At 38.3% G+C, this 26869-nt stretch overlaps 2 protein-coding genes across 3 annotated transcripts; one reads left to right on the top strand and one right to left on the bottom strand.

The window, feature by feature from the left end:
- The first annotated feature begins 560 nt into the window (after nucleotides 1-560).
- LOC129729675 (sodium-coupled monocarboxylate transporter 1-like) lies at nucleotides 561-11060 on the top strand. The gene is made up of 8 exons (XM_055688426.1): nucleotides 561-1164; nucleotides 9051-9328; nucleotides 9405-9483; nucleotides 9552-9695; nucleotides 9759-9899; nucleotides 9965-10448; nucleotides 10509-10651; nucleotides 10717-11060. The coding sequence occupies exons 1-8, from the start codon at nucleotides 950-952 to the stop codon at nucleotides 11000-11002; spliced, it is 1770 nt and encodes a 589-aa protein (XP_055544401.1). The 5' UTR covers nucleotides 561-949; the 3' UTR covers nucleotides 11003-11060.
- LOC129729676 (uncharacterized) lies at nucleotides 10793-24889 on the bottom strand. Of its 2 annotated transcripts, none has more exons than XM_055688427.1 (3): nucleotides 24672-24889; nucleotides 24329-24616; nucleotides 10793-11877 (listed from the first exon to the last, which is right to left on the bottom strand). In XM_055688427.1, the coding sequence occupies exons 1-3, from the start codon at nucleotides 24783-24785 to the stop codon at nucleotides 11071-11073; spliced, it is 1209 nt and encodes a 402-aa protein (XP_055544402.1). In that variant the 5' UTR covers nucleotides 24786-24889; the 3' UTR covers nucleotides 10793-11070. The 2 variants fall into 2 exon arrangements, with proteins under 2 accessions (XP_055544402.1, XP_055544403.1); XM_055688428.1 differs by having other exon boundaries at nucleotides 24338-24616.
- Nucleotides 24890-26869: the final 1980 nt, after the last annotated feature.

Raw genomic sequence — 26869 nt, 5'->3', positions numbered from 1 at the left:
GTTTATAAAAAATTTTGCATTAAACATTTGTATTTCTACGAACACATTTTGCTGGAAGCCCGAATATATGTAAAATAATCTAATTTGTTCAAATAAAACGAAAATAATACGTTAATAGTTCATTTGAGGAAAGGTGTTGGTAAAAGTTTCCATCCAAAATAATAAATTTGTTTCAAATATTTGTCTATTAGAAAAAGGTTTCACGTTGGTTTTTCTAAACGGAACTCTCAACTAAGCATATTTCGGAAATAAGAGAGCAGAAAATGTTGGAAAATACCATCGGTATTCCAGTGTGATCACTTATCAAAGTTACACCAAGCTTAAATCCTGTAACCTATCCCAAAAATGGTTCCATATTTGTCATCTGTCTTACCGAAAGATAACAAAGCGTTGAGCGTGAGGTGCAATGATTAGTTAATTCCGAACAATTATCATGTTTTCATTGCAGTAAACACCTTCAAATAACAAACAAGTGAAACAATAAAAGATAATCCAGACAGTTCACCACCAGGTGAAAGCCTAATAATAAAAGCCACGCCAGTCCGACACAGCACTAAGCTCGGTTTTATTGGCTCGCGCAAACGGTTCCCATTATATTCTATAAAACCGCAGCTCTCAGCTGCTACTGCAACGGAATTGAAATCAGTCAGCCGTCGGCGGAAGGACTGAATCTACCACGCACGGTCTCGAGAGCCGCATTCAGTCAGTTCGCCGTGAACGACATTGACAAAGCCGGGAATCTCGGGTTGTCCAGTTTGAAAATAACCTTGATCAAATTGTACTTGCCGAGATGCTGTGCGCGTTGATTGGTTAATTTTTTTATTTTTGTGAACTATGCTGCACGTGCATTTGATAAAGTTCTACTGGTGAGAAAAGTTGATAAGCTGGACTAAGTTGAATCAGTGTTGTGTGTGTTTTTTTCTCTACGAAAATTTGAAATTTCGTCAAAATGAGTATGGAAATCCCACCGGAAGAAATGGCCCATACAAAAGTATGGTTCACCACGATCGATTATGTCATATTCTGCACGATGATGCTCCTCTCAGCGGTCATAGGAATTTACTACGGATTTTTCGCTAAGCAGAAACAGAATAATACGGCCGAATATCTGCTGGGAAGCAGACAGATGAAGGTGTTTCCAGTGGCTATGTCACTTACAGCAACGTGAGTGTATCAATAAATGAATTCAAAAGACTCAATAATAAATCAATCTGCTGATAAATAATAATGAATATACACACTTATGATCATCTCTCAGTGTCTCGAAGAAAAGTTTAGAATTATTCAAACTCAACGTTGAATAAAACAAAGGTTAACTTAAAAATTTCAAGAATCCAAAAATGCGCCATAAAATTCGATAGAGGGCAGCGAAAAATCACTAAAATATACTAGGTGTCCTCTATCTCAGCATAAAAAACTCCATTGTAATATTTCAGCTTTCAAAATGCCTAATGTTACAAATTGAGTTTAACATTCCTATCCGTTTTTTATACAAATACTGTCTTGTATAATCTTCAATAGATCACATACACAAAAAATTAACCTATCCTACTAAAACCCCGAAGACAAACGATGATCTTTTCCGTTTGTCTCCCTGTTCATTTTTAGCCTTTTAATTTCTGGATTCGTCTCTGTCATTTAGAGTTACAATGAAAAGAAAACTACCATGCAACCGTCGTTGTTTTTCCTACGGGAAAAAAGATGTCTAGTATAGGAACTTTATGCGTGCGAAGGAATGTCGGGCGAATGTCTAACTGTCTGTGGGAATAGAGTATTGTAGCTTGATCTGGGCTCAAGAAAGAGGCTGCTGCATGATTGAACTAGAATTTTGAAAATGATAGCAGGGAAACCCTTATCATTTACGTTTTTCGCTCCTACTCTCTCACGCACTCATATATTTTCCAAAACGCATTCCGTATTGAGATTATCGTTTGATTTGTTAATCAAGTTTTTGAACATACAGTTACTGGAAAATTGCAGATTTATTTTCCGAAAAGTAAGAATCCACTGCCTAGTTTTTGAAAAAGGCTCTGTAAGGAAAAAAGAGTTTTTCGGTTGAAAACTGAACAAAACAAAAAATCAGAGAGCAAAGACCGGAAGAATAGAGAAAGCACGATAGCAATAGTATTCTGTCGTTAATCTGGAGAATGATTAACTTCCAACAATATAAGAGATATATACTTATACAGCAGTTCGCGATAAAATATTATTTTAAATTCGATTATTTATAGTAGGATTTTTTTCTATTTCAAATATGACTTTCTTTTCACAACTTTTGAACCACGTGTTCAATCATAATAATTCATAATAAGCCCGTAGCCCGTTCACCTGATATAAGTATTGTTCTAATCGGTTGTGTAGTGAGATAATGAAATTTCGTGATTTTCACATTTTGATACATTACAGACAGTCCGATTACAGCAAAATTCAATAGGGTGTAATGAGGCAACTAGACCTTTTATTTGACACTAATTTTGTGAAGACCGGTTCAGCCGTCTCTGAGGAAAGTGAGTTTGAGTAGTCTTCGGAATATGTTACTTTTCAAAGCTAAATTCCACATAGGGGCGTATTCAGGCGTGGAAAGCTCCCATCGAGAAAAAATGTTAAAATTATCGAAACGTTCTGGAGAAATTTATGATCCCGGCACTTTGGGACCTCTAAGGGAAGGATCATTACGTTCTTCAACAGGACGGCGTACCGGTCCACACGGCGAATATCGTCCATGCGTGGTGTCGGGAGTATTTGACTGATTTGCTCGATAAGACTGAGGCCTCCCAGCTCTCCGGACTTTAATCCCTTGAACTTTTATGTAATGTCGTTAATGATGGTCAAGCAGAACGAACATGAAAGAAAAAAGCTTGTTTCCAAGATCTGGGACGAGGTTGACGATTGAAAACTGAGCTAACTGGGAAAATAGTTAATTAGAAAATCTCGAAAAATATAGTCCAGCACAATTTATAATCTCCGGTCAGATGCGTGTCCGTTACACCACCGCAGGACGTATAACTCGGCTTTGCTAAGTAGCTATTTTGTATCGCTTGCAAACTTTTCGCACGTCATGATCTACTTAGTAGAGAGTTTTGTTTAATAGCTGGCTTTTGTTTTCATCATTCTCAGTTAGTACATTTTTCAATCGTCAACCCCACATTTACTGCTTAAAATAAAAATAAAAATAGAAATAAAAATAGCTTAACTTGCATTATAGTCAATAAATTCAAGGAAGACTAATCTTTTTTTATTTTTTGCTGATTCCTTAGGGCCCAAACTATGAGAAAAAAACTTGCTTTGGTTCGTTTATAGTCAATTATTTTTGCTGATTTTTCTTTGTTCTGGAAAGGAGATTGCTTAGGCACATTATGACATTCAATCATCTAAAGTTGGTAACGAAGCTGATGCTATCACCAATTAAATACCATAATATACCATTTTATGGGCCAAAGACACTACGGTTCTAAAAAAACCTGACTTTTAGTTTTTCGTATTTTACTGTGGAATTGAAATTGCTTTTGTACAGTATGCAAAATACTACAAGGTATACAGCCCTAGGGTTGTATGAAATGATGACGTGGGACTAAACACTGTAATTACAGCCACAATAAATTCGTTTGTTCAGCGATTTACGTGTTTCAATTCTCAGCCTCCTCTTCATTTTTTCAGAAATATATTTAATTAAACTCGAAAGAACTTCATTTACAATTGGTGATGTTGTGCCTGTGTTGTTTTTTGTGCAAACAACATTTCACAATAACAACGAAGTTAAAGTTTAAAAAGATTCATTTTTGTTTTTTGCTTCACAAGTTTGTTTAATTTGCCAACAATTACATTCAATGTACTACGAAGACAGTTAATATAAGTATATTATTTTATTTGTAAAGTAATAAATCTTAGTAAATGAACAAAAAATTCACAAGCACTCACCGGCTCTTACTCTTCTGTAAATTAGTGTTTTTAGGAGCTTACTCGTTCGATATTATCTCGGTCACGATTGTTTAGTGAATATCGAAGATGAAAAATAAATAAAAATAACTTATAACCATTACAAAAATGTTCAATTCTTGTTGAGTAATTTATGGTTTTTATGTTAATCATATTCATGAGATAAACTTTAATCACCATCAGTAGCAGCATTGCAGTTTTGATTGCACGCGAATAGAAGTCGTGCCCGCTGCAATGATAGACGACGAGAAACTAGCGGCGCTCTGCTCCACACATACTCTATGGTACTTTTGCTTTTACCAGCACGTTTTCTTTCAAGACATCATTACGCTCTAACAGCAGGTTGAAAATGATAAAGAAAAGGGGTTGTTTCAAACTTTTAGACAAATCTTTACCTTCGAGACATCAAATTAGTCTAAGTTCATAGAAGCAAACATAAATTGACCTATTAACCCTCTAGTACCCAAATTAATTTTTAGACGGACTTCGAAAAAATCACTGTTAAGCCTCATAAACATTTTTTAAGTTCTTATTGAAGCTTTTTAGAGGTTCGACTGAGGACCGCCTAGAGGCGGCACTGGGCACTAGAGGGTTAAGACGGGGAGATTCTGTCGATTTTTTTTCGAATATTGATACAGAGAAATCACAGGGAATGGTTGGTGTCTATTCATGTCGTCTGTGCTAGGAATGCTCGCTTGTGATTGGGTCATTGTTCGCGTAAATTTGTCCTTGACTTATTGAAGAACTAATGATAATTAGCATAATGCAAAATTGTTCAACATTTTATCTATTCAATAATATGTTGGTTATTGTTATCCATCATGTGGTTATGCTGCTATTATCGTTTGAAATCTCACGCAACATATGCCAGTTTTATTTCCAATTTTACAGAATGCATACCAGTATAGAAAACAAAGACGGAGTCCCACGTCAAAAACTTAAGTAAAAAATTAGATTTGGAACCCTCCATAAAATTAAAATACGTTTAATTGTTGCTCAGTTTTTTATGATTTATGCCAATTGAAGCGAGCTCAAAATGAAAAAATAAAATCCCTTGCATTTGAGATGTTAAATGTTAAAAAAGTTGAAAAAATAACGCAAAAAAAAATATCCACCTCCCAGCAGTTTTATTTTCTCCTCCTCGGTCATGACCAGAGATGTTACGGATGTGATTTTCCAGACATCTGCAGACGCGGATGCGGATATGTGATTACGGATGCAGATGTAGATGCGAATGTGGATTTTCATGCGGATGTGTGGATATCCATAGCATCCCTTGGGTTTAATTTGCTTATTTCAAATGACCATGTCCCTCTCCAGTGCAAAAGTTATTAGAAATTTGTTTACAAAATTTTATGTAGCGATATTTTTTGCCTTTCTCCTAGAAAGGTTTAGCAAAGGTATAAAAGTGCTCCAAAGGGTCGAATCTCGTATATCAATCGACTTAGTTCGACGAGCTGAGCATTTTCTGTATGTGTGTGTGTATGTGTGTGTGTGTGTGTGTGTTTGTGTGTGTGTGTGTGTGTGTGTGTGTGTATGTAACGGTGTCCCAATCTCACTCGATTTTCTCAGAGATGGCTGGACCGATTTTCATGAAACTAATTGCAAATGAAAGGTCTAGTTGCCCCATAAGACCTTATTGAATTTTATTGTAATCGGATTTCTAGTTTCGAGGTTATGTATCAAAATGTGAAAATTACAAAACTTCATTATCTCAGAAACTACACAACCGATTTGAACATGAATTGGTATCAAAAGAACGGGCTTGTTTTTTGAACCATTTGTGAAGTAATTTTATAATGATTGGACATGTAGTTCAAAAGTTATGCAAAGAAACGTGTTTTAAACACTGTTTAAACTCACTCACTTTTCTCAGAGATGGCTGGACCGATTTTCACAAAATTAGTGTCATATGGAAGGTCTTGTTGCCCCATATAACCCTATTGATTTTTATTGGTTTTGGACTTTAACTTTGTCCGTTATGTATAATAATGTGAAATCATGCTATGACAAGAAACATGTTTCTAAGACTGTTTGAACTCACCCACTTTTCTCAGAGATGGATGGACCGATTTTCACAAAATTAGTTGCAACAGATAGGTCTAGTTGCCTGATAAAACCCTATTGAATTTTATTATAATCGGACTGTAACTTTGTCTGTTATGTATCAAAATGTAAAAGTTATGAAACTCCATTATCTCAGAAACTACACAACCGATTTGAACAAAATAGGTATTAAATGAACGGGCTGTCTTTTAAACCCCTAAATAACGAATTTTATGATAATTCAACATGTAGTTCAAAAGTTATGAAAAGAAACGTGTTCAGAAAACTTTATCAAATTCACTCGTTTTGCCAAAGATGGCATCACTGATTTCAACAATCATAGTTTTAAATTGAAGGTTTAGTTGCTTTATTGGTACCCATTTAATTCGATTATAACACTGGTTGACAAAATCGAAAAAAATGCTGCTCTAAAGCTCATAATTGTTGCCCTAGAAAGAAAAAAAATCACAGGAAAAGCTATAATTTTTCATTTTTTCTTGGTTTGACCTTCGGGGCAACACTTGTGTGGAACAGTGTAATCGGACTTTTATTTTATCCATTATGTATTAAATTGTAAAAATATTGAAAATCTCTTCTTTCAAAGAATACACGACTTATTTAAAGAAAACAGGTGTCGCAAATTCGGATTTCAAAATGAAGTATGCAGTTGATTCCTGGTCTCTGAGCATCATCCCGGGTACTGAAAAACACACATTGAGTAATGTTTGTTCTTTTTAGACTGGTAGAAACCGGAAGCTACTGTCTAGAAATTTAAAATGGCGTCTGAAGATGATTTCTTCAGAGCTTCCCCAAATCGTATTGAATGATATTTGTCACTTTAGGCTGTTGATCGGAAACTGTCGCCATCTTCGCCATAGAAATACCCAGATTAGGCAGTTCGGCAATTTTATGATGGATTTTATGATTTCATGATTATCAGGCAACCAGAAGTGGTCATCTGGATCGTCGGTTTCGTGCAACACTGGCACAACTCAAAAAACGTAGTTTCGAGAAAAACGCGTTTGAAAATTTGCGTCGAAAATTCATTTTTCGATTTTCAAGAAAACTTTGAAGATTAAGATTACCAATCCTTATTTAAAACCTTTGGGTCTATTATGCACATATTACGTGCTCGCGTTGTCCAAGTTAAAATCTTATTTTTACTAACATTATGGAGAAATTTCGATTTGTGCAGCAAAGGCACTTCTACTCATAACTCTGGAATTTTTGTGATTTTCGAAATGGGATTTCGTGTGATGAAACTTAACAGTATTTGGCATCGTTTGCCATCAAAAACTCAAAAATGCAAAATTTTGGGTTGTGCCAGTGTTGCACGAGGCCGACGATATGTTAAATTTTAAATGTTCGGTATAGTTGTGCTGTTGGCTACCAAAAATTTGTTGTTTAGAATGAATAACAAATCCAGCAGAAATAATCAAGGTGTATTTTTTAAGTGTTGGAGTAAATCTATTTTAACAAATTATTAGTTCGAAGAAGAAAGGCTGGGTCACACCGCTAGGTGGATTAATTTAGGTTTTTTAATCATATCCGCATGGTATGATCAGAATGCGGATGTCAATTTTTATGCAGATGTTCCGCATTTGCGGGTGCAGATTTCCGTAACATCCCTAGTCATAACAAGGTAGCCACAGATCCCCACACCATGACTCTACATGCTGAAAAAAAACTGAGTCATGCTCAGTTGGTTGTAAAATCCATGTTGGTAAAGGTACTCACTACTGCCATGCTTGATTGTAGACCGCAAAGACTCTTTTTTCAAAACTTTTACCGGTTCGCCGCCATTTTCTTGTGTTACTGTCAGACCCAAATAACATATTTTTCATCTCGTCTGACCAAATCACCTTACTCCAGTCATCACAAGTCCATGAAATGTGGTCCAGGGCCTACTTCAATCTTTTTTGATATTTTATGCGGACAACTACACTTCATCCGTTCTCTTGATTTCTTCCTTTATCCGTCAAACGCCTGGGAGAACTATACCTCCTCTCTTACAGAATGAGCAAACTAGCCACATTTAGTCGTAGAGCATTACTGTCGCATATTCACAATTATATTGTGCGGATGTAAACAAATGATTTTTCTCCCGGTTTAAGAGAGAGCAGTTTACTCAGTTACTAGGTTGACCAAAGAACAAAACATGTAGGTTAACATTGAAGTCACATCCTAATAGATTTTGAATTCAATGTTATAATTTTTGTTTTTTTTTTAATATTATAGAAAGATTCAGACTTGACTATGGATATTTTTTTTCAAGACAATCATTTCTATCTTCCTCGACCTTAGATTTTGTAATCTACTTTAATAATATTTCTGGGTTTTGGCAACTCTGATAAGCGTCGTATCGAAAAATGTCAAGTTTTGATGAGGGTACTACATGAAATGAAAACAGAAAGGAGAATAAGTAGAAGCTAGTTGTTACGTTTTGTCCTAGTCTACGCTGATTGAGAAAAACGACAGATATTTTGATAGATTCTCTATAGCAGATAAAATAATTACAAATTACAGTTGTGTTTCAAATTTAATGAAAAATAACGATTTTGATAGTATTTATTTAAATTGGCTAACTTACTACTGATCTTATGTTTTCTGATTTTGTTTTCTAATTGTTGGTGTTATGATGATTGAAAAACTTATAACTTATTTCCTGTTCGATGTTCCGCATTTTTATTTTACTGATTTTAAACTTGGTAGGAATGAAATCAATTTTAATTTGCAAATGGCGGCTTGCCAATGGCCGTGAGTCATTTTAATTTACTGTACTTTATTATTAGCCACAGAGCTCTCAAAAAAATTTGCTACAAAAATGAACAACTCCACGGTTAAATAAATAAAATGTCTTTAACAGTTCTTAACATCTTCCCGAAAAAAGCAGTTTTTTATTTGAGCAAACTCCTCATAGTTATGAAAGAAATCAATTAAAAACTATCTGCAGTTTAATTTAATTTTTTCTTCTGTATAATAATTCAATCGGAAAGAAAACATATTTGCATTGCATTTGTTTTAAAATTGGTCTTGAGATATAATTAATCTTCCGATTTCACCCCCAGCCACATTTCTGCCGTCACAATGCTGGGCGTACCGGCGGAAATGTACCGCTACGGCATCCAGTACTGGGCCTGCTCCATATCCGGCCTGATCGTGACCATCTTCATGGTGTACGTTTTTCTGCCGGTGTTCTACGAACTGCAGGCTACCTCCTGTTATGCGTACCTGGAGCATCGCTTCAACAAACGGGTTCGTCGTCTGGCGAGCTTTCTGTTTATGCTGTACTGCTTGCTGAACGTACCGGTGTTAATCTACACTCCGGCGATCGCCTTTAGCCAAGGTTAGTCCTCACAGGATAGAAACGTCGACAATCGGAATCGATGGTTTCCACTGTTCAAATTAACGTCTATTTGCAGTTACTGGCATAGACTTACATATCATCACGCCCGTCATCTGCTGTATTTGCATTTTTTACACCACCTTCGGAGGCATACGGTCTGAGTTACCAATTACAGCGAGGTTTAGAAATAATGTTACCATCTATGTTTCTAAATGCATTTCAGGGCAGTGATATGGACTGACACACTCCAATTTGGCAGTATGATTCTGGCGCTACTAATCGTAATGACATTGGGAACGCTGCAACTGGGCGGTATTATTAACATATTTAAAATTGCTGACGCCGGAGGAAGACTGATTTGGTTCAAGTATGTACACTACAGCGGTTTTTATTATTTCATTATTTTAACTGTCATCAATATCTCATTTAGCATGGATCCTGATCCCTCGCTGCGATCATCGTTTTGGCTCGTGTCCGTGGGACTGACCTCGATGTGGGTCTCGAACATTGGTGCCACACCAGAATGTGTTCAGCGTTTTCTTACTGTACCTGATATATCAAGTGCTAAAAAGTAACTGCTATAAAGATGATTCTCCAAGCGCGGCAAATGTTAACACTAGCTTCTTTTAATTTCAGAGCCGTTTGGATTTTCGGAGTTGGTCACATTCTGGTCAAACTGTGTTCCGTTTACAATGGATTGCTTATATTCAGCAAATATCATGACTGCGATCCAGTTTACTCGGGTCTTGTGAAAAAGAACGACCAAATCTTCCCCTACTACGTGCTGGACGTGGCGCGCAAGATTCCCGGCCTTCCTGGGCTGTTCGTGGTTGGTGTGTTCTCCGCCGCTCTGTCATCGATGTCCACTATTTTGAATACTTTATCAGGAACGATTTACGATGACTTTGTGAAGGCTCGGTTCAACTTCAAGGAAGCACTTGCCAGCTCTATAATCAAAGCGATGGTCGTGGTGATCGGAGTTATCTGCTTACTGCTGGTTTACGTTGTCGAAAAGCTAGGTAGTGTTTTTAGCCTAGCCATTTCGGTGTCAGGGGTAACATCCGGAACGCTACTGGGAATTTTCTTTCTCGGGATGTTCTCGCCAAAAATTAATGCTAAAGTGAGAATCTTCTAATTGATACCTTGCGAAAAAAATGTGGAATGATTTTTTCGTTGACAGGGAGCGTACTGGGGAGCGATAATTTCGCTCGCTTCTTTGTGTTTCATTGCAGCTGGAGCTCAGCTGGAAATTCTACAAGGAAATCTGAAATATCCAAGCTTACCGCTGAGATATGATGGCTGTCTTGGGTTCAACTCAACAGGGTAAGAGCAAAACTTGAAACAACCAAAACGACAACAACTACTTACCTTTTTCTATATTGTTTTAGAACGGCAACTTCTACATTTTATATCGACGCCGAAGGTCATGACAACACCGAGGTACCGTGGCTATTCCGGCTTGGATTTATGTACTATTCGGCGCTGGGTACGGTCATAGCCGTGATTTCCGGAACCATCGTTAGCGTTCTTACGGGTGGTCAGACAGAACCTGTCCCGGAGGTTCTACTAACACCCTGGGTTCGCTCATTGTACAAACCTGTCCGCTGTGTGGACGACTACGAATGTAAACAGTCACAGCCTCGAACGTTGCACATCGAGAAAAACGATAGCTAATTGTTTCTGCATTACTTTCACTGCTTTATTATTGTAAATAAATTAATATCTAAAATGATATGTTCCATTCACTTGCGTATAACAGGTCGTACGTAAACTTTAGATCCCATTCGTTGGCTCATGTATTGTCTTCTTATCTCCCGTAATTCTGCAGCAATTGACACAACCAATTGATCAGCTTCGCTAAGGTCTTTTTTCATAGTTTCTTGGTAGGTATCGTGAACCCAACGCGTTGCCCTCTCTAGATTGCATAGGAATCCTTCTAAGACATGTTTGGTGTGTTGATACCGTGACGGATTCGCCATATCAGTAAGCATATAGATTAGGGCATGCTTCACGGCAGATTGCTGTCTAAAGGTAATGAAGGGTATTTCAACCTGTGGCAGTGCAGCTAAGGCTGCTTGAAGAGATATTAGCGAACCATGGCAAGCAGTCCTGCAGTTTAATGCTTGGTCAATTTTTTCTACTGCATTGTGCGACTTCCCAACACTGTTCCAATATTCAACTGCTTGCTGAATTCCCTTGCCAGAAGCTCGCATCAACAAATCGGTCGTTCGCCACTGCTCGGAAACCCCTCCCAAACGATCACGCACCTCACGAGCATTTTCCAGTTCGCTGTCCAGTTGCTGTTCCCTTAGGGAACTGTACGTACCATTGTTCACGGATGCTATCAGATTGTCCAGTTCTAAATATAATAGCTTAAGCTGACCGAAACTCTGCTGCAATTTAAGTGCTCGAAGTCTTGCATGCTCAATCATATCCGTGTTGAAACTTTCCGCCTCGAAATCCATTGCAGAGCGGGAAATACGAGCCATAAACTCCTCCTGACGGGCCGCTTTCGTAGGATCCAGGGCGATGCCCATTTTTAAGGCTAGCTATCGAATGAAAATCAAATTCAGTATTTGTGTTTAATGGAAATGTTGTTACGTGAATTTTTGCAGAGAGAATCCAATCCTCAATTTTAAACACGCAAATAAAGTTTGGTAAACACGAAACGCAACAATTTGTCTAAGCGTGTTTGAAACTTTGAATTGTTGATATTAATGAAAACGAATTTCTGGAAAGTTTTGAATGAATCCACGTCGTTACTGCAGTGAAACACCTGTTATTTGACTAACTTTTATGGAAATGGAAATGTCGAAAGACAATATAAAACTTACCGTCATCAAAATTAGAGGGATGAAATTTTCAAGATCACCAATGAACAAATAGAGGTATAATATAGCATAATCAAAATGCAATTTTCTGACAAGCCTGAGCAACACCTTTTGTTTTAAAATACTCCTCAAAAAGATTGAATGACTGATAGAAATAAAAATAAAAGTAATGAAATTCTATCCTATAACTTCAATGGGCGCAGCTAAGACAAAATCCTAGTCCTAAGCCGAGATTTTAACATGTGACGACTAGCTTGTTAAACCACCATCGTACCTCGAGACCAACTGGAAAGCAGAATAACTATAATTTACGTTTAGCATTATTTTAACATTCTCATGTTGCCAGAGAACTTACTGTTTCTGTTTGTTTGTTTGTTATGTAAACTTAAATAAAAAACCTAAATTAATCCACCTAGCGGTCAGACCCAGCCTTTCTCATTCAATTTTTTATTTGTGAAAATAGATTTACATGAACGCTTCAATCCAATAAATGTATATTCACTCTTTAGGTTCTAAAATATTGATGTTGTAATCTATACATATAAAAATGCAGTCAAGTCTGTCTGTCTGTCTGATCCATATAGGCCCGAAAACTACCGAACCGATCGACGTGAAAATTTGTATGTAGGGGTTTCTGGTGCCGATAAAGGTTCCTATGATAGTTTTAGACCCCTCCCTCTTCTGGAAGGGAGGGGTCCCATACAGATGAAACATAAATTTCTGCACAACTCAAGAACAAACCAAGCAAATGAAACCGAATTTTGCATGTGGATGTTTTAAGGGGTAACAAATATGTCCATAATAGTTGGATGAAACACAAATTTGTGCACATCTCGAGAACTAATCAACCAAATGGAACAAAATTTGGCAGGTAAATGTTTTTAGTGGTAACAAATATGTACATAATGGTTTGAAACCCGACTCCCTCTTCTAGAAGGGAGGTATCCCATGAAAATGAAACACAAATTTCGCACAGCCCAAGAACCAATCAAGAAAATACAACCAAATTTGGTATGTGAACCATAATCGACCTCAGACAACATTTTGGATTGTAAGCTGGCAACTTGCGGTTTCTGGAAAACAGCCGAAAATGGCCGATTTCCACCCAATATAATAATATCCGGATCTAGAATAATACACAGGAGCTAAAATTGACCACATTACTTACTTACTTACTTAGATGGCCGTACGTCCTAAGACATGGCCTGCATAACGTGGTTCCGCCAATTCACTCGGTCCATGGCTGCCTGCCTCCAGTTCCGCGGGCACCCGGTACTTTGCAGATCGTGCTCCATCTGGTCCACCCATCTCGCTCGTTGCGCTCCTCGCCTTCTCGTTCCCGACGGATTTGAAGCGAACACCAATTTTGCAGGGTAGCTATCCGGCATTCTAGCTACATGCCCTGCCCAGCGTATCCTTCCAGCTTTAGCCACTTTCTGAATACTGGGTTCACCGTAGAGGCACGCAAGCTCGTGGTTCATCCTACGCCTCCACACTCCGTTCTCCTGCACACCGCCAAAGATGGTTCTTAGCACCCGACGTTCAAAAACTCCGAGTGCTCGCAAGTCCTCCTCGAGCATTGTCCACGTCTCATGCCCGTAGAGAACGACCGGTCTTATTAGCGTTTTGTACAGGATACACTTGGTGCGAAGACTCAGATTATGCGACCGTAGTTTTTTATGGAGCCCATAGTAGGCACGACTTCCACTGATAATACGTCTCCTTATCTCCCGGCTGGTATCGTTATTCTCAGTTACCAGAGAGCCGAGGTACACAAACTCGTCGACCACCTCGAACTCATCCCCGTCTATTGTTACCGTATTGCCTAGGCGTGCCCTGTCGTGCTCGGACCCACCTGCAAGCATATACTTAGTTTTTGATGTATTAATCTTCAGTTCGATCCTATCTGCTTCACGTTTCAGTCGGGTATACTGGTCTGCCACCGTCTCAAATTTTCTGCCGACAATATCCACGTCATCCGCAAAGCAAATAAATTGACCTGATCTGTTGAAAACCGTGCCCCGCATGTCAAACCCCGCTCGTCTCATAACACCCTCTAGCGCGACGTTAAACAATAAGCAGGAGAGACCATCACCTTGTCTGAGCCCCCTGTGAGACTCGAATGGGTCCGACGTTCCACCCGAAATTCTCACACAACACTTCTCCATCGTAGCCTTAATCAGTCTTGTCAGCTTCCCCGGGAAGCCGTTTTCGTCTAGAATTTTCCATAGCTCTTGTCGGTTTATTGAATCGTATGCGGCTTTAAAAACGACGAAAAGATGGTGTGTAGGGACTCTAAACTCACGGCACTTTTGGAGGATCTGACCACATATAGCATTTTAAATTCTAAGATGGCGACTTCCGGTTTCTGAAAACAGCAGAAAATGACCAAATACCACCCAATATGAGTTTTTCTTTAACCAGTATGCCGTTCAAAATCCAGAAATTGTCTCCAAATGCCATTATGATATCCAAAATGGCGACTTCAGGTGTCGGAAAAACAGCGGCAAATGACCAAATACCACCCAATATGGGTATTTCCGGAACCGTAATGATGCACTGGAGCCACAAATCGACTTCAGACAACATTTTGAATTGTAAGATGGCAACTTCCGGTTTCTGGAAAAAAGCCTGAAATAGACGATTCCCATTAAATATAAGTATTTCTGGAACCAGAAAGATGCACAGAAGCTTAAAATTGATCACAGACACAATCTTGAATTTTAAGATGGTGACTTCCGGTGTCTGGCAAACAGCCGGGAATGACCAAATACCATTCAATATGAATGTTTTCGGAACCAGAATTACGCCCAGATGACAGAAATTGATTTCACAGGCAATTTTAAAGTCAAAAATGACGACTTTCGGCTTCTGGAAAACAGTCCAAAGTGACCAAATATCACCCAATATGAGTTTTTCTTTAACCAGTATCCTAAATACCATTTTGAAATCCAAGATGGCGACTACCGGTTTGTGAAAAACAGCCTAAAATAAACAAATACTATCCAAATAAACAAATACTATCTAGAACCAGAATGATGCAAGGAGCTAACAATTGACCTCAGGCACCATTTTGAATTGCTAAATGGCAACTTATAGGCAACAGTCGGAAATGACCGAATAATACTCAATATGGATATTTCCGTAAACGTATTGGATAGAAACCAAACACTGACCCTGGACACTATTATGAATTTGAAGACGACCACTTTTAGTTTCTGGAAAACAACCAAAAATACCTCCCAATATGGGTATTTCCGGTGTCAGATTGATGCCAGAAAGTCTTCTGATAATGACAGAATACCACCCAATATGAATATATTCAGAATTAAGGCGATGTACAGGAGCGAAAAGACGAGGATGTTGTCATTTCGATAAAACCAATCATTTCAAACGATTTGTTATTTGAATTTGATCATATCCTAAGGCCGATTCGTCGTGCATTTGCAGACTTCAAACAAACCGCAAGGAATCAATGAACTTGGAACGTTCAAATAGTACGACACCACATTTAAATTATGTTGAGGCCACATATATCGATCAAAGCAGGTATAGTTCTAAATAGCCTTTGAATTTCTCTTCTTTCCATAACTTTTTAACCACATATCAAATTGTTATGAAGTTTGTTATTTGTAAGTTTGAGAGATGACTCGTTCGTATGACACTAGTTATGTTCAAAAAAGTCATGTAATCTTTGAGATAATAGACTTTCGTTGTTTTATTAACAATTTAATACATAACGGTTGCTTAGGTTCGATTATAATCAAATGAAATGGGAACGTGTAGGGCAGCCAAACTTTGAAACCACGTGCTCAATAATAATTCATCAGTTAACCCTTAACTAGCCCGCTCATCTGATAATAATAATCAAATCGGTTGTGTAGTTTCTGAGATAATGACGTTTCGTGATTTTCACAAGTCGGCACATTACAAATAAAGTTACAGTTCGATTACAGTAAAATTCAATAGGGTCTTCTGAGGCAGCTAGACCATTCATTTGACACTAATTTTGTGGAAATCGGGTCAGCCATCTCTGAGAAAAGTGAGTGAGTCCAAGTAGTCTTCGGAATATGTTCCTTTGCATTGCTGGATTTCACATTTTTAAACATAACAGGCAAAGTAATAATCCGATTGCAAAACAAATCAATAGGGTCTTATGGGGCAATTAGACCTTCCATTTGACACTGATTTTATGAAAATCGGTACAGCCATCTCTGAGAAACATGAGTGAGATTAAACAGTCTTCAGAACACGTTTCTTTGCATAACTTTTGAACCACAAGTTCAATCTTCATGAAATTCAAAACTTGAGGGTTTTCTAGGTGGCCCGATTTTTGAGACCAATTTTGTTCAAATCGGTTGTGTGGTTTCTGAGATATTGATGTTTCATGATTTTCACATTTTTAAACATAACCTCTAAACTAAAAATCCGATTACAATAAAATTTAATAGGGTCTTATGGGGCAACAAGACCTTTCATTTGCAATTAATTTCATGAAAATCGGTCCAGCCATCTCTGAGAAAAGTGAGTGAGAATAAAAATCTGCACATACACACACACACACACACACACACATACACACACACACATACAGAAAATGCTCAGCTCGTTGAGCTGAGTCGAGTGAAATATGCCATTCGGCCCTTTGGAGCACTTTTATACTTTCGGTTTTGCAAGTGATTGCTATACCTTTCTAGGAGAAAGGCAAAAAGTAGTGAAAACTATGGAACTTAGATAGGAAATATAAATCCTAATTGTCAGTAAACAATCATTAATTCACCTTTCAACATAAATTTTTTTTTTTACAAAACTGTATTTACAGAGATGGGTTGTAGTAAAATGTCTCAATGGGTTAAATAACGATTACGTTTCAAAGAATTTCATTAAAGTTAAAAACGAGCGCACAATTTTATGAACTATTACATTTCAGATGCGCAACTAAATTCTCGCTATTTGCCGACAGAAGGCGCCAGCAGTAAGCAGTAAGCGCAGGTCGATTTTTTATTTAATCACTAAACAAAATCACTCACTACACTAAAAAAACTTTAATCTTTGAAATGTTCACCTCAAATTTCCTAAAACAAGCTTCAATTAGCAGAAATATATGAGATGAATTTCTACAATTGCTAATTTTTAACTGAATGTATTTTCATCTGTTGAACTACGTTGAAGAAAATTAAAAAATGCCAAATCAGTTTTTGTCAATACGAAAAAACCATACTGAAAATGTTGAATTATCCCGACATAATTGACATAAATCTACAGCACTGTTGTGGTTACCTAGGTTACCAAATTTTGCACGTAAACAACTACAGCGGATATTTAAATAACCTACTACGACGGGCTGCGGCTACGTTTATTCATGATAATATGATACATTCATGATTAACAGTGCGATGAATATGGGGGCTTCGTGAGATGAATAATTGAGCAGTGATTCAAGTTTGGAGATGGATATGGAAGCGTTGTGATAAATGGTTTGTTTTACAAAATTCAGGATAAATCTAGCTAATTTTACTAAATATACAATGCTAGACGATACCATAAGAGCACGTAAGCATATTTAGTTTATTTGTTCAATGATTTCGTGAAAATTTGGTATTTAATCCGTGCATTCTTCGTGAATATCGGCTTAATGAGATGAATAATGGAGCAGTTCCCCTACTACTTTTTTTTTTTTGATATTTAGACATGTAAAGTTGTATCTGGTAGAAAATTTTCTCAGCTTTCAAATGAAACCAATAGAATTGCTATATAGCTTATATAGCTTCCAAACGAAACCACAGAAAGTTAGAGCCACTTTATGGTAGAGTATCCAAGAAACATAAAAACTGAATAGCTTCGAGTCGATCAACGTTAAAGCATATACACAGAGGAATTTCTTTCATCAAATGTGACCCTCTATCAGCCCTGAAATACTTCCAACAAGGAACCAATCACCCTGTATATGGTAAAAAAATCAAATAATTCAAAGCTCAGTGGCAACACTGGATTGGTCGAGGGATAGTGTTTATCTGCTCCAATTTAAACAAGTTTTAAGTGATTAAAAACTCACCTTTAGAACAACTGTCCGTGACAGGGTGAAAGGCCAGGTATAGTTGCTGGGGTTCTTTATGAGGTCGCAACATAAACATAAGTACCTTTCGATTTATCTAAACTTCTAAGATTTTTAACGATTTGGACCCTTCTCCGTCCACCTCCGTGGACAACTGCCCATATAAATTCTAAAATTTTTGTATCGACCGTGGGACCGTGAACATTACACAAACCCCCAAAAGTTGTCCACGTGGAATGTGGATGGCCCCTAAGTGATTTTTTTTATTTTATGCAGCGTACGAATATGTAAAAACGAAAAGGAAACTTTTAGAATTCATATGGGCAGTTGTCCACGGAGGGGGGGGAGGTCAAAATCATTAAAAATCTGTCCACGTGGTATGTGGATGGCCTTTTATGTAACTACAACTGAACGAATTTCAAACACCAATGTCGAAAGTTGTCCCAGCTTTGTGGTATAATAGTTGGCATATCTCCAGTTCGCGTCTGTAACTGAATTGCCGTCTGTAACAAAAATTGCCGATTTATTTTGGGTTTACCTTTACACGCTCTGACAAAACTACCCATTTAGCATCAATCATAGTAACCCATAATTATTTGTGCCGTGTCAAATAAATGATATCACGTCTAGTCTAGTCCATGATGAGTAGAACATGGTGTAACGGTTTGACCAAAAAATAGGTGCGGGGTGAGGAAGCGTTTTTTCAGTTTGGAGGGTTGGAGACGAGGCATCACTATGCAACAGCGAATAACTTTTTCGTGTTTGTTGATATATCCTCACTAACTAGGCAATTGAATACCGCAAATTCAGGTGTTTTTAGTTGGAAATTGTTCCTTAAATTAATGAATATTGGTAGTAAGGTATGTAGCATTGCCATATTTATAATTTAAATGCATCCAAATGACATATTTCGAGATGCGATAATTTTTAAGCCCTAATTGTTTATAAACAAACCTACTGGCTGGCAATTTTTTTTCCAATATGGCCGATTCTGCTTTTGACATATCTTTACACCATGTCTTTATACATCATGGTCTAGTCTAGTCTTCACTAACACAGCCAGTACTTGAAAGGATCCTGGAAAATGATAGCCACAATTTTTTTTTTAAATGATTTCCATACATTTTTCTTGTCAACGGCCAGGCCTACTGTGTAGCGCAATATTATACAGTATAATCTAAGAACGGGGACAATCCGTACCAACCGTTCCGTATGTAAGAAGTCATATAATTCGTTGGGAGTGACAAAACTAAGAAAATACACTCCTTTGTTGACCAATCTTCTGGGATGGAACATAGGTATTTTCTCCTTATGTTCGGGTTTCAAAACCAAGGACATAGCGCCTTTACTCGCTTCAACTGTTACGGTTGGAACTTGAATACTAACTCTAGTCCTAGCATTTTTAGCTTATGGTTATAGAGCCATTACTTGCTCTCTTAAAATAATATGGGTTAGTGAATAATAATTAAGGTACATTACCATTTTTGTTAATAAAAAAGGAAAAATTGTCATAGCAACATTCAAAGTGCTGCTAAAAATCGGGAAGAATGTTAAGAGCGTAAGAAACCTTGGATCATCAAAAATACTGGTATAAAAATTAAACAAAAAAGTTTTTTTCCAGCCTCCGACCACTGAGCAGCATTTCATACACAGTAACAATATAACATTCCTAATCCATTTGCAAAATTAATACAATCATTATTATTTTATCGTTTCGAACCTGTATCATCTTCGACATAATTATTAAATTTTTTTTGCGTGGAAGCAAGAAAAAAAATTATTCAAAACTTAGAGAAGTGCATAATGAAATCGGATTAATTTCGAAATGGAATTTCATCCAAAACTGAATGAATTGTGCGCGATTATTAGCTGGAAATGGCTCAGGATGTTTTTTTCTGTATTCATGAGTAATCAACTCCATCTCCATGACCGATTCGATGAGATGTTGCATAGAATAACATAGTATTACTAGTTTTGCAGTCAGAAATAGAACATTTATAAAATAAACGACAGCTACTGTTCGTTAAATGCCAATTGTGCATTCTTCAGATAAATTAAATATGTAGTGATAAATTACAAAAAAAAAGTAGGAGGGTGGTATTCAAGACACGACCGCATGACGTTGACTACCGTATTCTTATTTTCCATTAAAACGAATAGTGGAGGGAAATGCAATGCTTCTTTTACAAAACTTCAAGGCACCAAAAGGTGCCAGTTGCCTATTATTCTCGTTTACTGGTTAGTCCGTCCAGAATTCCAGTCATTTTAGTATTTTGCAGTAGCCACCAGCATAACGAGTGAAACCGGCACGAGATGACCGGTACAATTTTGCTTTTCTTCCTTTCAGCTGCTAACACCTCTGCGCTGCGTTCCGTATGTAACCGGTACGATTTAGTAATGGGGTGAAATGTTCGAACGATACCTTTTATACCAAGGCTTCGTTAGATAATTAAAAAGAAGGAGGGGCTACATAGATGATGAAATGGTAGAGACAAAGGTTTCTTGAAAGCTGCGCCGGCCACTGTCGTAATATTAACACCAACACAAACATGCATTTTTGCAAGGTTTTTTTTCCGCCAGCAGCAGCATTTTGTAAAACAGAAAATTCAATTAGCCGCTTCTATTACACAATTTCGAGGCACCAAAAGGGGCCAGCTGCCGAATATATCCTTGTTTTCTGGTTAGTCCGTCCAGAATTCTTTCAAAATAGCGTCCGTATGTAACCGGTACGGTTTAGTAATGAAACTGATGGAGTGAAATGTTCGAACGATACGTTTTATACCAAGGCTTCGTCAGATAATTAGAAAGAAGGAGGGGCTACATAGATGATGATTCTATTACACAATTTCGAGGCATTAAAAGGTACCAGTTGCCGAATATATCCTTGTTTTCTGGTTAGTCCGTCCAAAATTCTTTCAAGATAGCGGCCGTATGTAACCGGTACGGTTTAGTAATGAAACTGATGGAGTGAAATGTTCGAACGATACGTTTTATACCAAGGCTTCGTCAGATAATTAGAAAGAAGAAGGGGCTCCATAGATGATGAAATGGTAGAGACAAATGTTTCTTGAAAGCTGCGCCGGCCGCTGTCGTAATATTAACACCAGCACAAACATGCATTTTTGCAAGGTTTTTTCCGCTAGCAGCAGCATTTGGTAAAACAGAAAATTCAATTAGCCGCTTCTGTACCAAAATTTCGAGGCACCAAAAGGTACCAGTTACCGATTATATTGTTGTTTTCTGGTTAGTCCGTCCAGAATTCCAGCCATTTAAGTGTTTTGCAGTAGCCATTTACTACTAAAAGCCACCAGCATTACGGGTGAAACCGGCACGAGATGACCGGAACTCGTTTGTCTTTCCTCCTTTCAGCTGCTATCACCTAGCGTCCGCATGTCACTGGTGCGGTTTTGGAATTAAAATGATGGGGCGCTGGCCGCTGCCGTAAAATTAACAACAACAAAAAGATGCATATTTGCAAGGTTTTTTCCGCTAGCAGCAGCATAAACATCGGAAACAGAAAGTGACAACAACAATAACAACAAAGTCAGATCGATTGTATCCGTTAGTGTCGACTGTGCTTGGGAAGAGAAGTAGTGATTGGCTGCGCGGTATGATTTAGACAATCGATATTGATTACCAATTTTTCAATACTGTATCTCAAAAAATAGTTTGTTTTTGTTACATAAATTTAACCATAAAAGAATTTCTGATCGATTGATGCCAAAACCTCGAAAACCTGATTATAGATGACTGCAAAATAAGCGCTCAAAACCTGACCACTTTTCCCTGGTTTTCCCTGGTTGAATTACTAGATTTTCAAATTCAGGGGCCTAACTTCGATATAGACGTTAGTCAACGTCAAAATAATGATGAACAATAATGAGCAAAATTATGCGTAATTAAATTCACTTTTCATCTAATGTAACGCGTGTTTGGAATCATTGAATTCTGACTTATATACAATTCGCAGAAATTTGAAACGATCTCACTAAAATAATGTTTTCCATGCTTTCAATCGCCTCTTTCACATTTCACGAGTCTGCCGCCTCCAAGCGTTTCATTTTCTATTGTATATTTTTGGTCACATTCATTTCATCCTCTGCAATCTAATTTATTCGAGTTGCTTTTGCCTCTTTTAGCAACTGTTATTTCCTTGTCCTATGGAAGCTAAACCATTTTTTCATCACATCTTGCCTCCTCTCACTTACGATGCTCTTGATTTCCTGGTTACCAACCAACCAACCCAGCCGGAGCATATCCCGCCAATCCGATCCACTCTCCTCCCCCCGGAACCGCAAGAGCAGCATGCCATAGCAAAGTACGGCAAGTTTACTCCAATCCTGTCAAAGCAAGGTCACTATCATTTCTCCCAATGTGGTCTCTTCCCTTTCCAATCTTCTTTTCTCACGAAAATGTTCAGAAAACACGCAACCACTTTATTTGGCTCATAATCCGTCCGGTTATTAGCACTTTAGTACGATAAACTAAAAAATGTTTGTATAGTATTATATTTTTTGCAAAAACATGGAAAAAATAGTTACCCATAAGTCAGCAGGAAAAATGTGACAGCTATATCAGTTGAACTCTAACCGTGATGGCGAAAACAGTGAAGCTACTCCGTTCAGAAGTGTGCGCGGTCAAAGAACGGTACAACGCCGCGTCAGAAACGGACATCTTGCGGAATTCTGTAAACACTTTGGACGACAATCAGAGCATCGGAAGAAAGCCCAGTTCTGGAAGGCCGACGACCCTGAGCGACAAGAAGCTCCAAAGCATGCTGAAGAGGAAGACCGAGGAAAAAGTGGCTACATCGCTGCGTGTACTTGGCCGAGAAGTCGATGCAACCGGCCAAACAGTGCAAAAGTACCTGGCGAACATGGACAAACATATCAGGAAGCGGCAGTCCCGACCACTATTTCACCCTGGAAGGCAACGACTGGCAGGGCACTTCATATTTAACTCTCCCCTCGAAGAAAGTGAGCTCCGAGGTGAAGTTTATTTCACACACCAAGTTCTTCAAGAAGGTGTGCTGTCAATCAGCGAGAAGCGGATGTCAAAGCCGCTCCTCTTTCACTCCGGACTGGCCGTGAACGGGAAAATTTATAGTACGAAGTGCCTGTCAGAAGTTGCGTCGTTCATCAAGAAATACCATAAGAGCGAAGGCGCGGCGTTCTGGCCGGATCTGGCGTCCCGCCCAGCGTCCCCAAGCTGCGTCGAGAATTTCTGGGCAAACCTGGAGCGTAAGATCTACTTCAACAATTTTGTCGCGAAAACTAAGGATAAATAGATGAATAGATCGAAGACAGAACTCAAAAACATGCCTACAAGCATGTTTTCGTCCGCCATGGCGAATGTTCCGGTTAACTGTAATATAATTACCTTCTATGGCAAATTTATTACACTCGCTTATCTGTCTTAGCTCTTGGTTTTTTTACCGCCTTTCAAAAAAGACCATTTTTTAATGCAAACGTTAGTGTAGAATCATTCGTACCATGTGAATACACGTATTCAGTTTTGAACAGATTTTGAATATTAATGTTACAGTGAAGTTTTCCCGAAATTTTTGGTATAATAATTATATCTTTTCAATAACAAACCAGTGAAAAAATGAACTAAAAGTTTTCAATTTTTTATACGAAGTGAAATAAACTTTACCAAAACAGCCGTTACCATTTTCCTCTACTAGTTACAATGATAACAATGGTCAACACAGGTTCACTCACATTTTAATTAACCCAAAGTTTGGCCTTGATACAAATAAAAGTTTAGGTAGTTTAGGTGAAGTATCTAATAGATTTAACCTGGAAAAATACCTTTATGAATCAACTAAAATTTAAATAGTGTTTTTTCCAAAAAAGGGCAACGTAAATGTAGTCAGTCATATTTCGCAGGCATCAATACCTCAAGCAAAATATGTTCCGCAATTGAATATCTTTGGGTAGCAATCATGTAAACCTTACATTTTTGTGATTTTCCAATGCAGATACCACCCTAGCACTAACGAAAACCATTTCCAATTAAATGCACAAATAGCCTCAACTAAGACTTTTAACGTCCGCGTCAAACAGGTGTTTCATACAGTCAATAAAGGGACCATATAATTGCAATACATACACGACGAACCTTGGCGATATCATCTCTGGCACCGTCGGAGTTTTGTAACTCTGTTGGACTGGAAGATCCATTGGGTGTAGCGTTTGGAAAGTCGATAACTTTCACATCGAGTGCTAGTTTATTGCTAGGTAGAAGAATTTCGTCATAGCCGTTTGATGACGCGACGTTCGTACGCAGGTGATCTACCCAGGCTTCCGCCGTTAGCAGTCGCGGCCCAGGACAAGCACTCTCACGGGCACATATCTCCTCGTCCAGTCGTTGGTAAGCTTGAGGAATAGTTTCTATGATCTGTTAAAAATTCAATTTTATTACGTGGTGGAAAGTTTCCGTTGCCTTTTGTTACCTTCGCTGCAGTGTCCTGTAATTCGAAAGCTACTTCCGGTAATCCAATGTGTCGCACAGGAGTATTCACGTGCAGCGTGTCTTCTGAAGCCGTACTTGAGGAGGAGCATCCCATGACACGGATTCATATTTTGATAACACAATTTTCAACAGTGACTGCAGCAAAAACACTCACCGCGGCGGTATTGATTATTGTCTCTACATGGTCTCGCGGTAAACTTACTACTGTGCTCGTGCAGTCCAACCGCGTTTGGCTCACAGCAGTTTCGTTAATTTATTCTTGTCAATAACATGACGTCGTTATGTACACAACACAATAGCCCCCCACGAAGGTCGATATTTGCGGTCGCTGATTAGCACGGTTGACCGGCGTGTGTGCGCTGACCTCCCCCATCTCTGCTGATATTCATCGACACTTGATGCGAGGGTGGGAACATACAATTATTCTGCTCGACATCTACACAAATCATTCCATAATTTTGCCGGTAAGCGCCACATTTATGGTGAAACTTTTGTTGTTGTGCCCCATACACTAGGGCTGGAGCAGTTATCCTTTTTGCTACACTGAAAAGCTGATACAGTGGCAGTCGTTAAACACATAGGACTTATCTGCTGATATGATCTATGAGGGGAATATACAACACGAACATATCAGTGGAATCATAGTACAGTGGAGCGTTAGATGTGACTTTAAAATTTACACAGCCTTTGGATAAGAGTGAGAGTACATGAATTGATATTCTATGGCATTGATTACCCGCGACAGCATAGAACGCACATGCCTAGCTTTTTGTACTACAGCTTACAGAAAGATGTGAGACTCTTACCAACAAAAACAATCGCTAAAATAACCCAAACGGGGAAATCCAATCCAGCGATTGACGTAATCCTTATTTTCCTGCCATTAAAGCAAATCAAAGCCTTGGTGCCACATTCCGATTCGGAATTCGACCTTCTGTTTTTATTTATACCGTGAAGGTGCCATTTTCTGCGCAGTTAAGACAATTTCAAAAGTTCAACCCTAGTTCGCAGATTTTTTACATGCATTCAAACAAATAATAGGTCCCACATGTTGTATGACTTTCGAAAATACAGAAAAAAAAGTTAGGCACATGACAGCCAAAAATAACAGTATGAAAAGAAAATTTTGCATTTATGTTTGGTGCCTAATTCTGCGCACTTGCTTGAGCATGTTCCTAATTCTGCGCAGTTTTGTTCCTAATTCTGCGCAGCCAAAAAATAAAATTGATTGTTTTAACAAAATTGTTTATTTAAAAGGCAAGTAATTTAAACATTTTCTGTAGAAGTTTTTCCATTATTTGAAGCCTTCGTTTTTGGCGCTTCTCTTGTACTAACAGCTTTTTTTTCACGGGCTACTTTTCACCTTGCAAAACTCAGTGGTCTGAAGAGAAACGTGCGATTTATGGCCATCTATGAAAAGTAAAATGGGAAGAGCTACCTTGTATGGCAGTAGCCATGGGTGGAGAACATTTTTTAAATATTCATAAAAAATCTCATGCCACCAACCACCTCAATAGACCGACCATCCGGAGTACTATTGACGATTTCTGCCGGCAGACGGGTTCCAACGAAACTAGGTCGCCCAATCGATTTAAGGTAATGTGCCACAGATGTCTTTAACCTCTGAGAATCCACCCGAAATCCAGCTCTCGCTATCTGAATGATCCAATCGACAATCCGGCCTTCCTCTTGCGTTGTGAACGCTTTTGGCCTCCCGCAACGCGTCGCAGAGTTCAACTAAACACCAGCTGAAAACTTTGCACGAAGTGTGCTTTCGAGAATCCCATTTCCTTGCGGATCGGCGTATGGAAAAGCCTTTTCTTACCTTGTCCACATTCGCAAGCATTTTGTTCTTATCATATTGCATGTGCTTCCGCCTAATTTTGCCAGAATTCATCTCTGTAAAACTGCGCATAGGAACACAAAAAACAAATTTGGTGCGTAAATCTGCGCATTATTTTGTTGCACTTTTTCAGTACTATGCGCTACTTAGCGTAAGCTAATATTTCATTTTACCTAAATCATGACTAATACTAACTTTTATTACCAACTACGATGTTTGTTTAAATCGTTGCACTCGTTTTAAGAGGAAATGAAAAAACTATTTCCTGCCGTTGTCTTTTCGTTACTACGAACAAAGGTGTTTGCGACGTTGATCGTATTGACAATTCATATTTT

Source organism: Wyeomyia smithii, chromosome 3 (assembly GCF_029784165.1).
Source record: "Wyeomyia smithii strain HCP4-BCI-WySm-NY-G18 chromosome 3, ASM2978416v1, whole genome shotgun sequence".
NCBI lineage: Eukaryota > Metazoa > Arthropoda > Insecta > Diptera > Culicidae > Wyeomyia > Wyeomyia smithii.
Note: the sequence above shows the minus strand (reverse complement) of the source record. Positions and strands in the feature narration are given on the sequence as shown.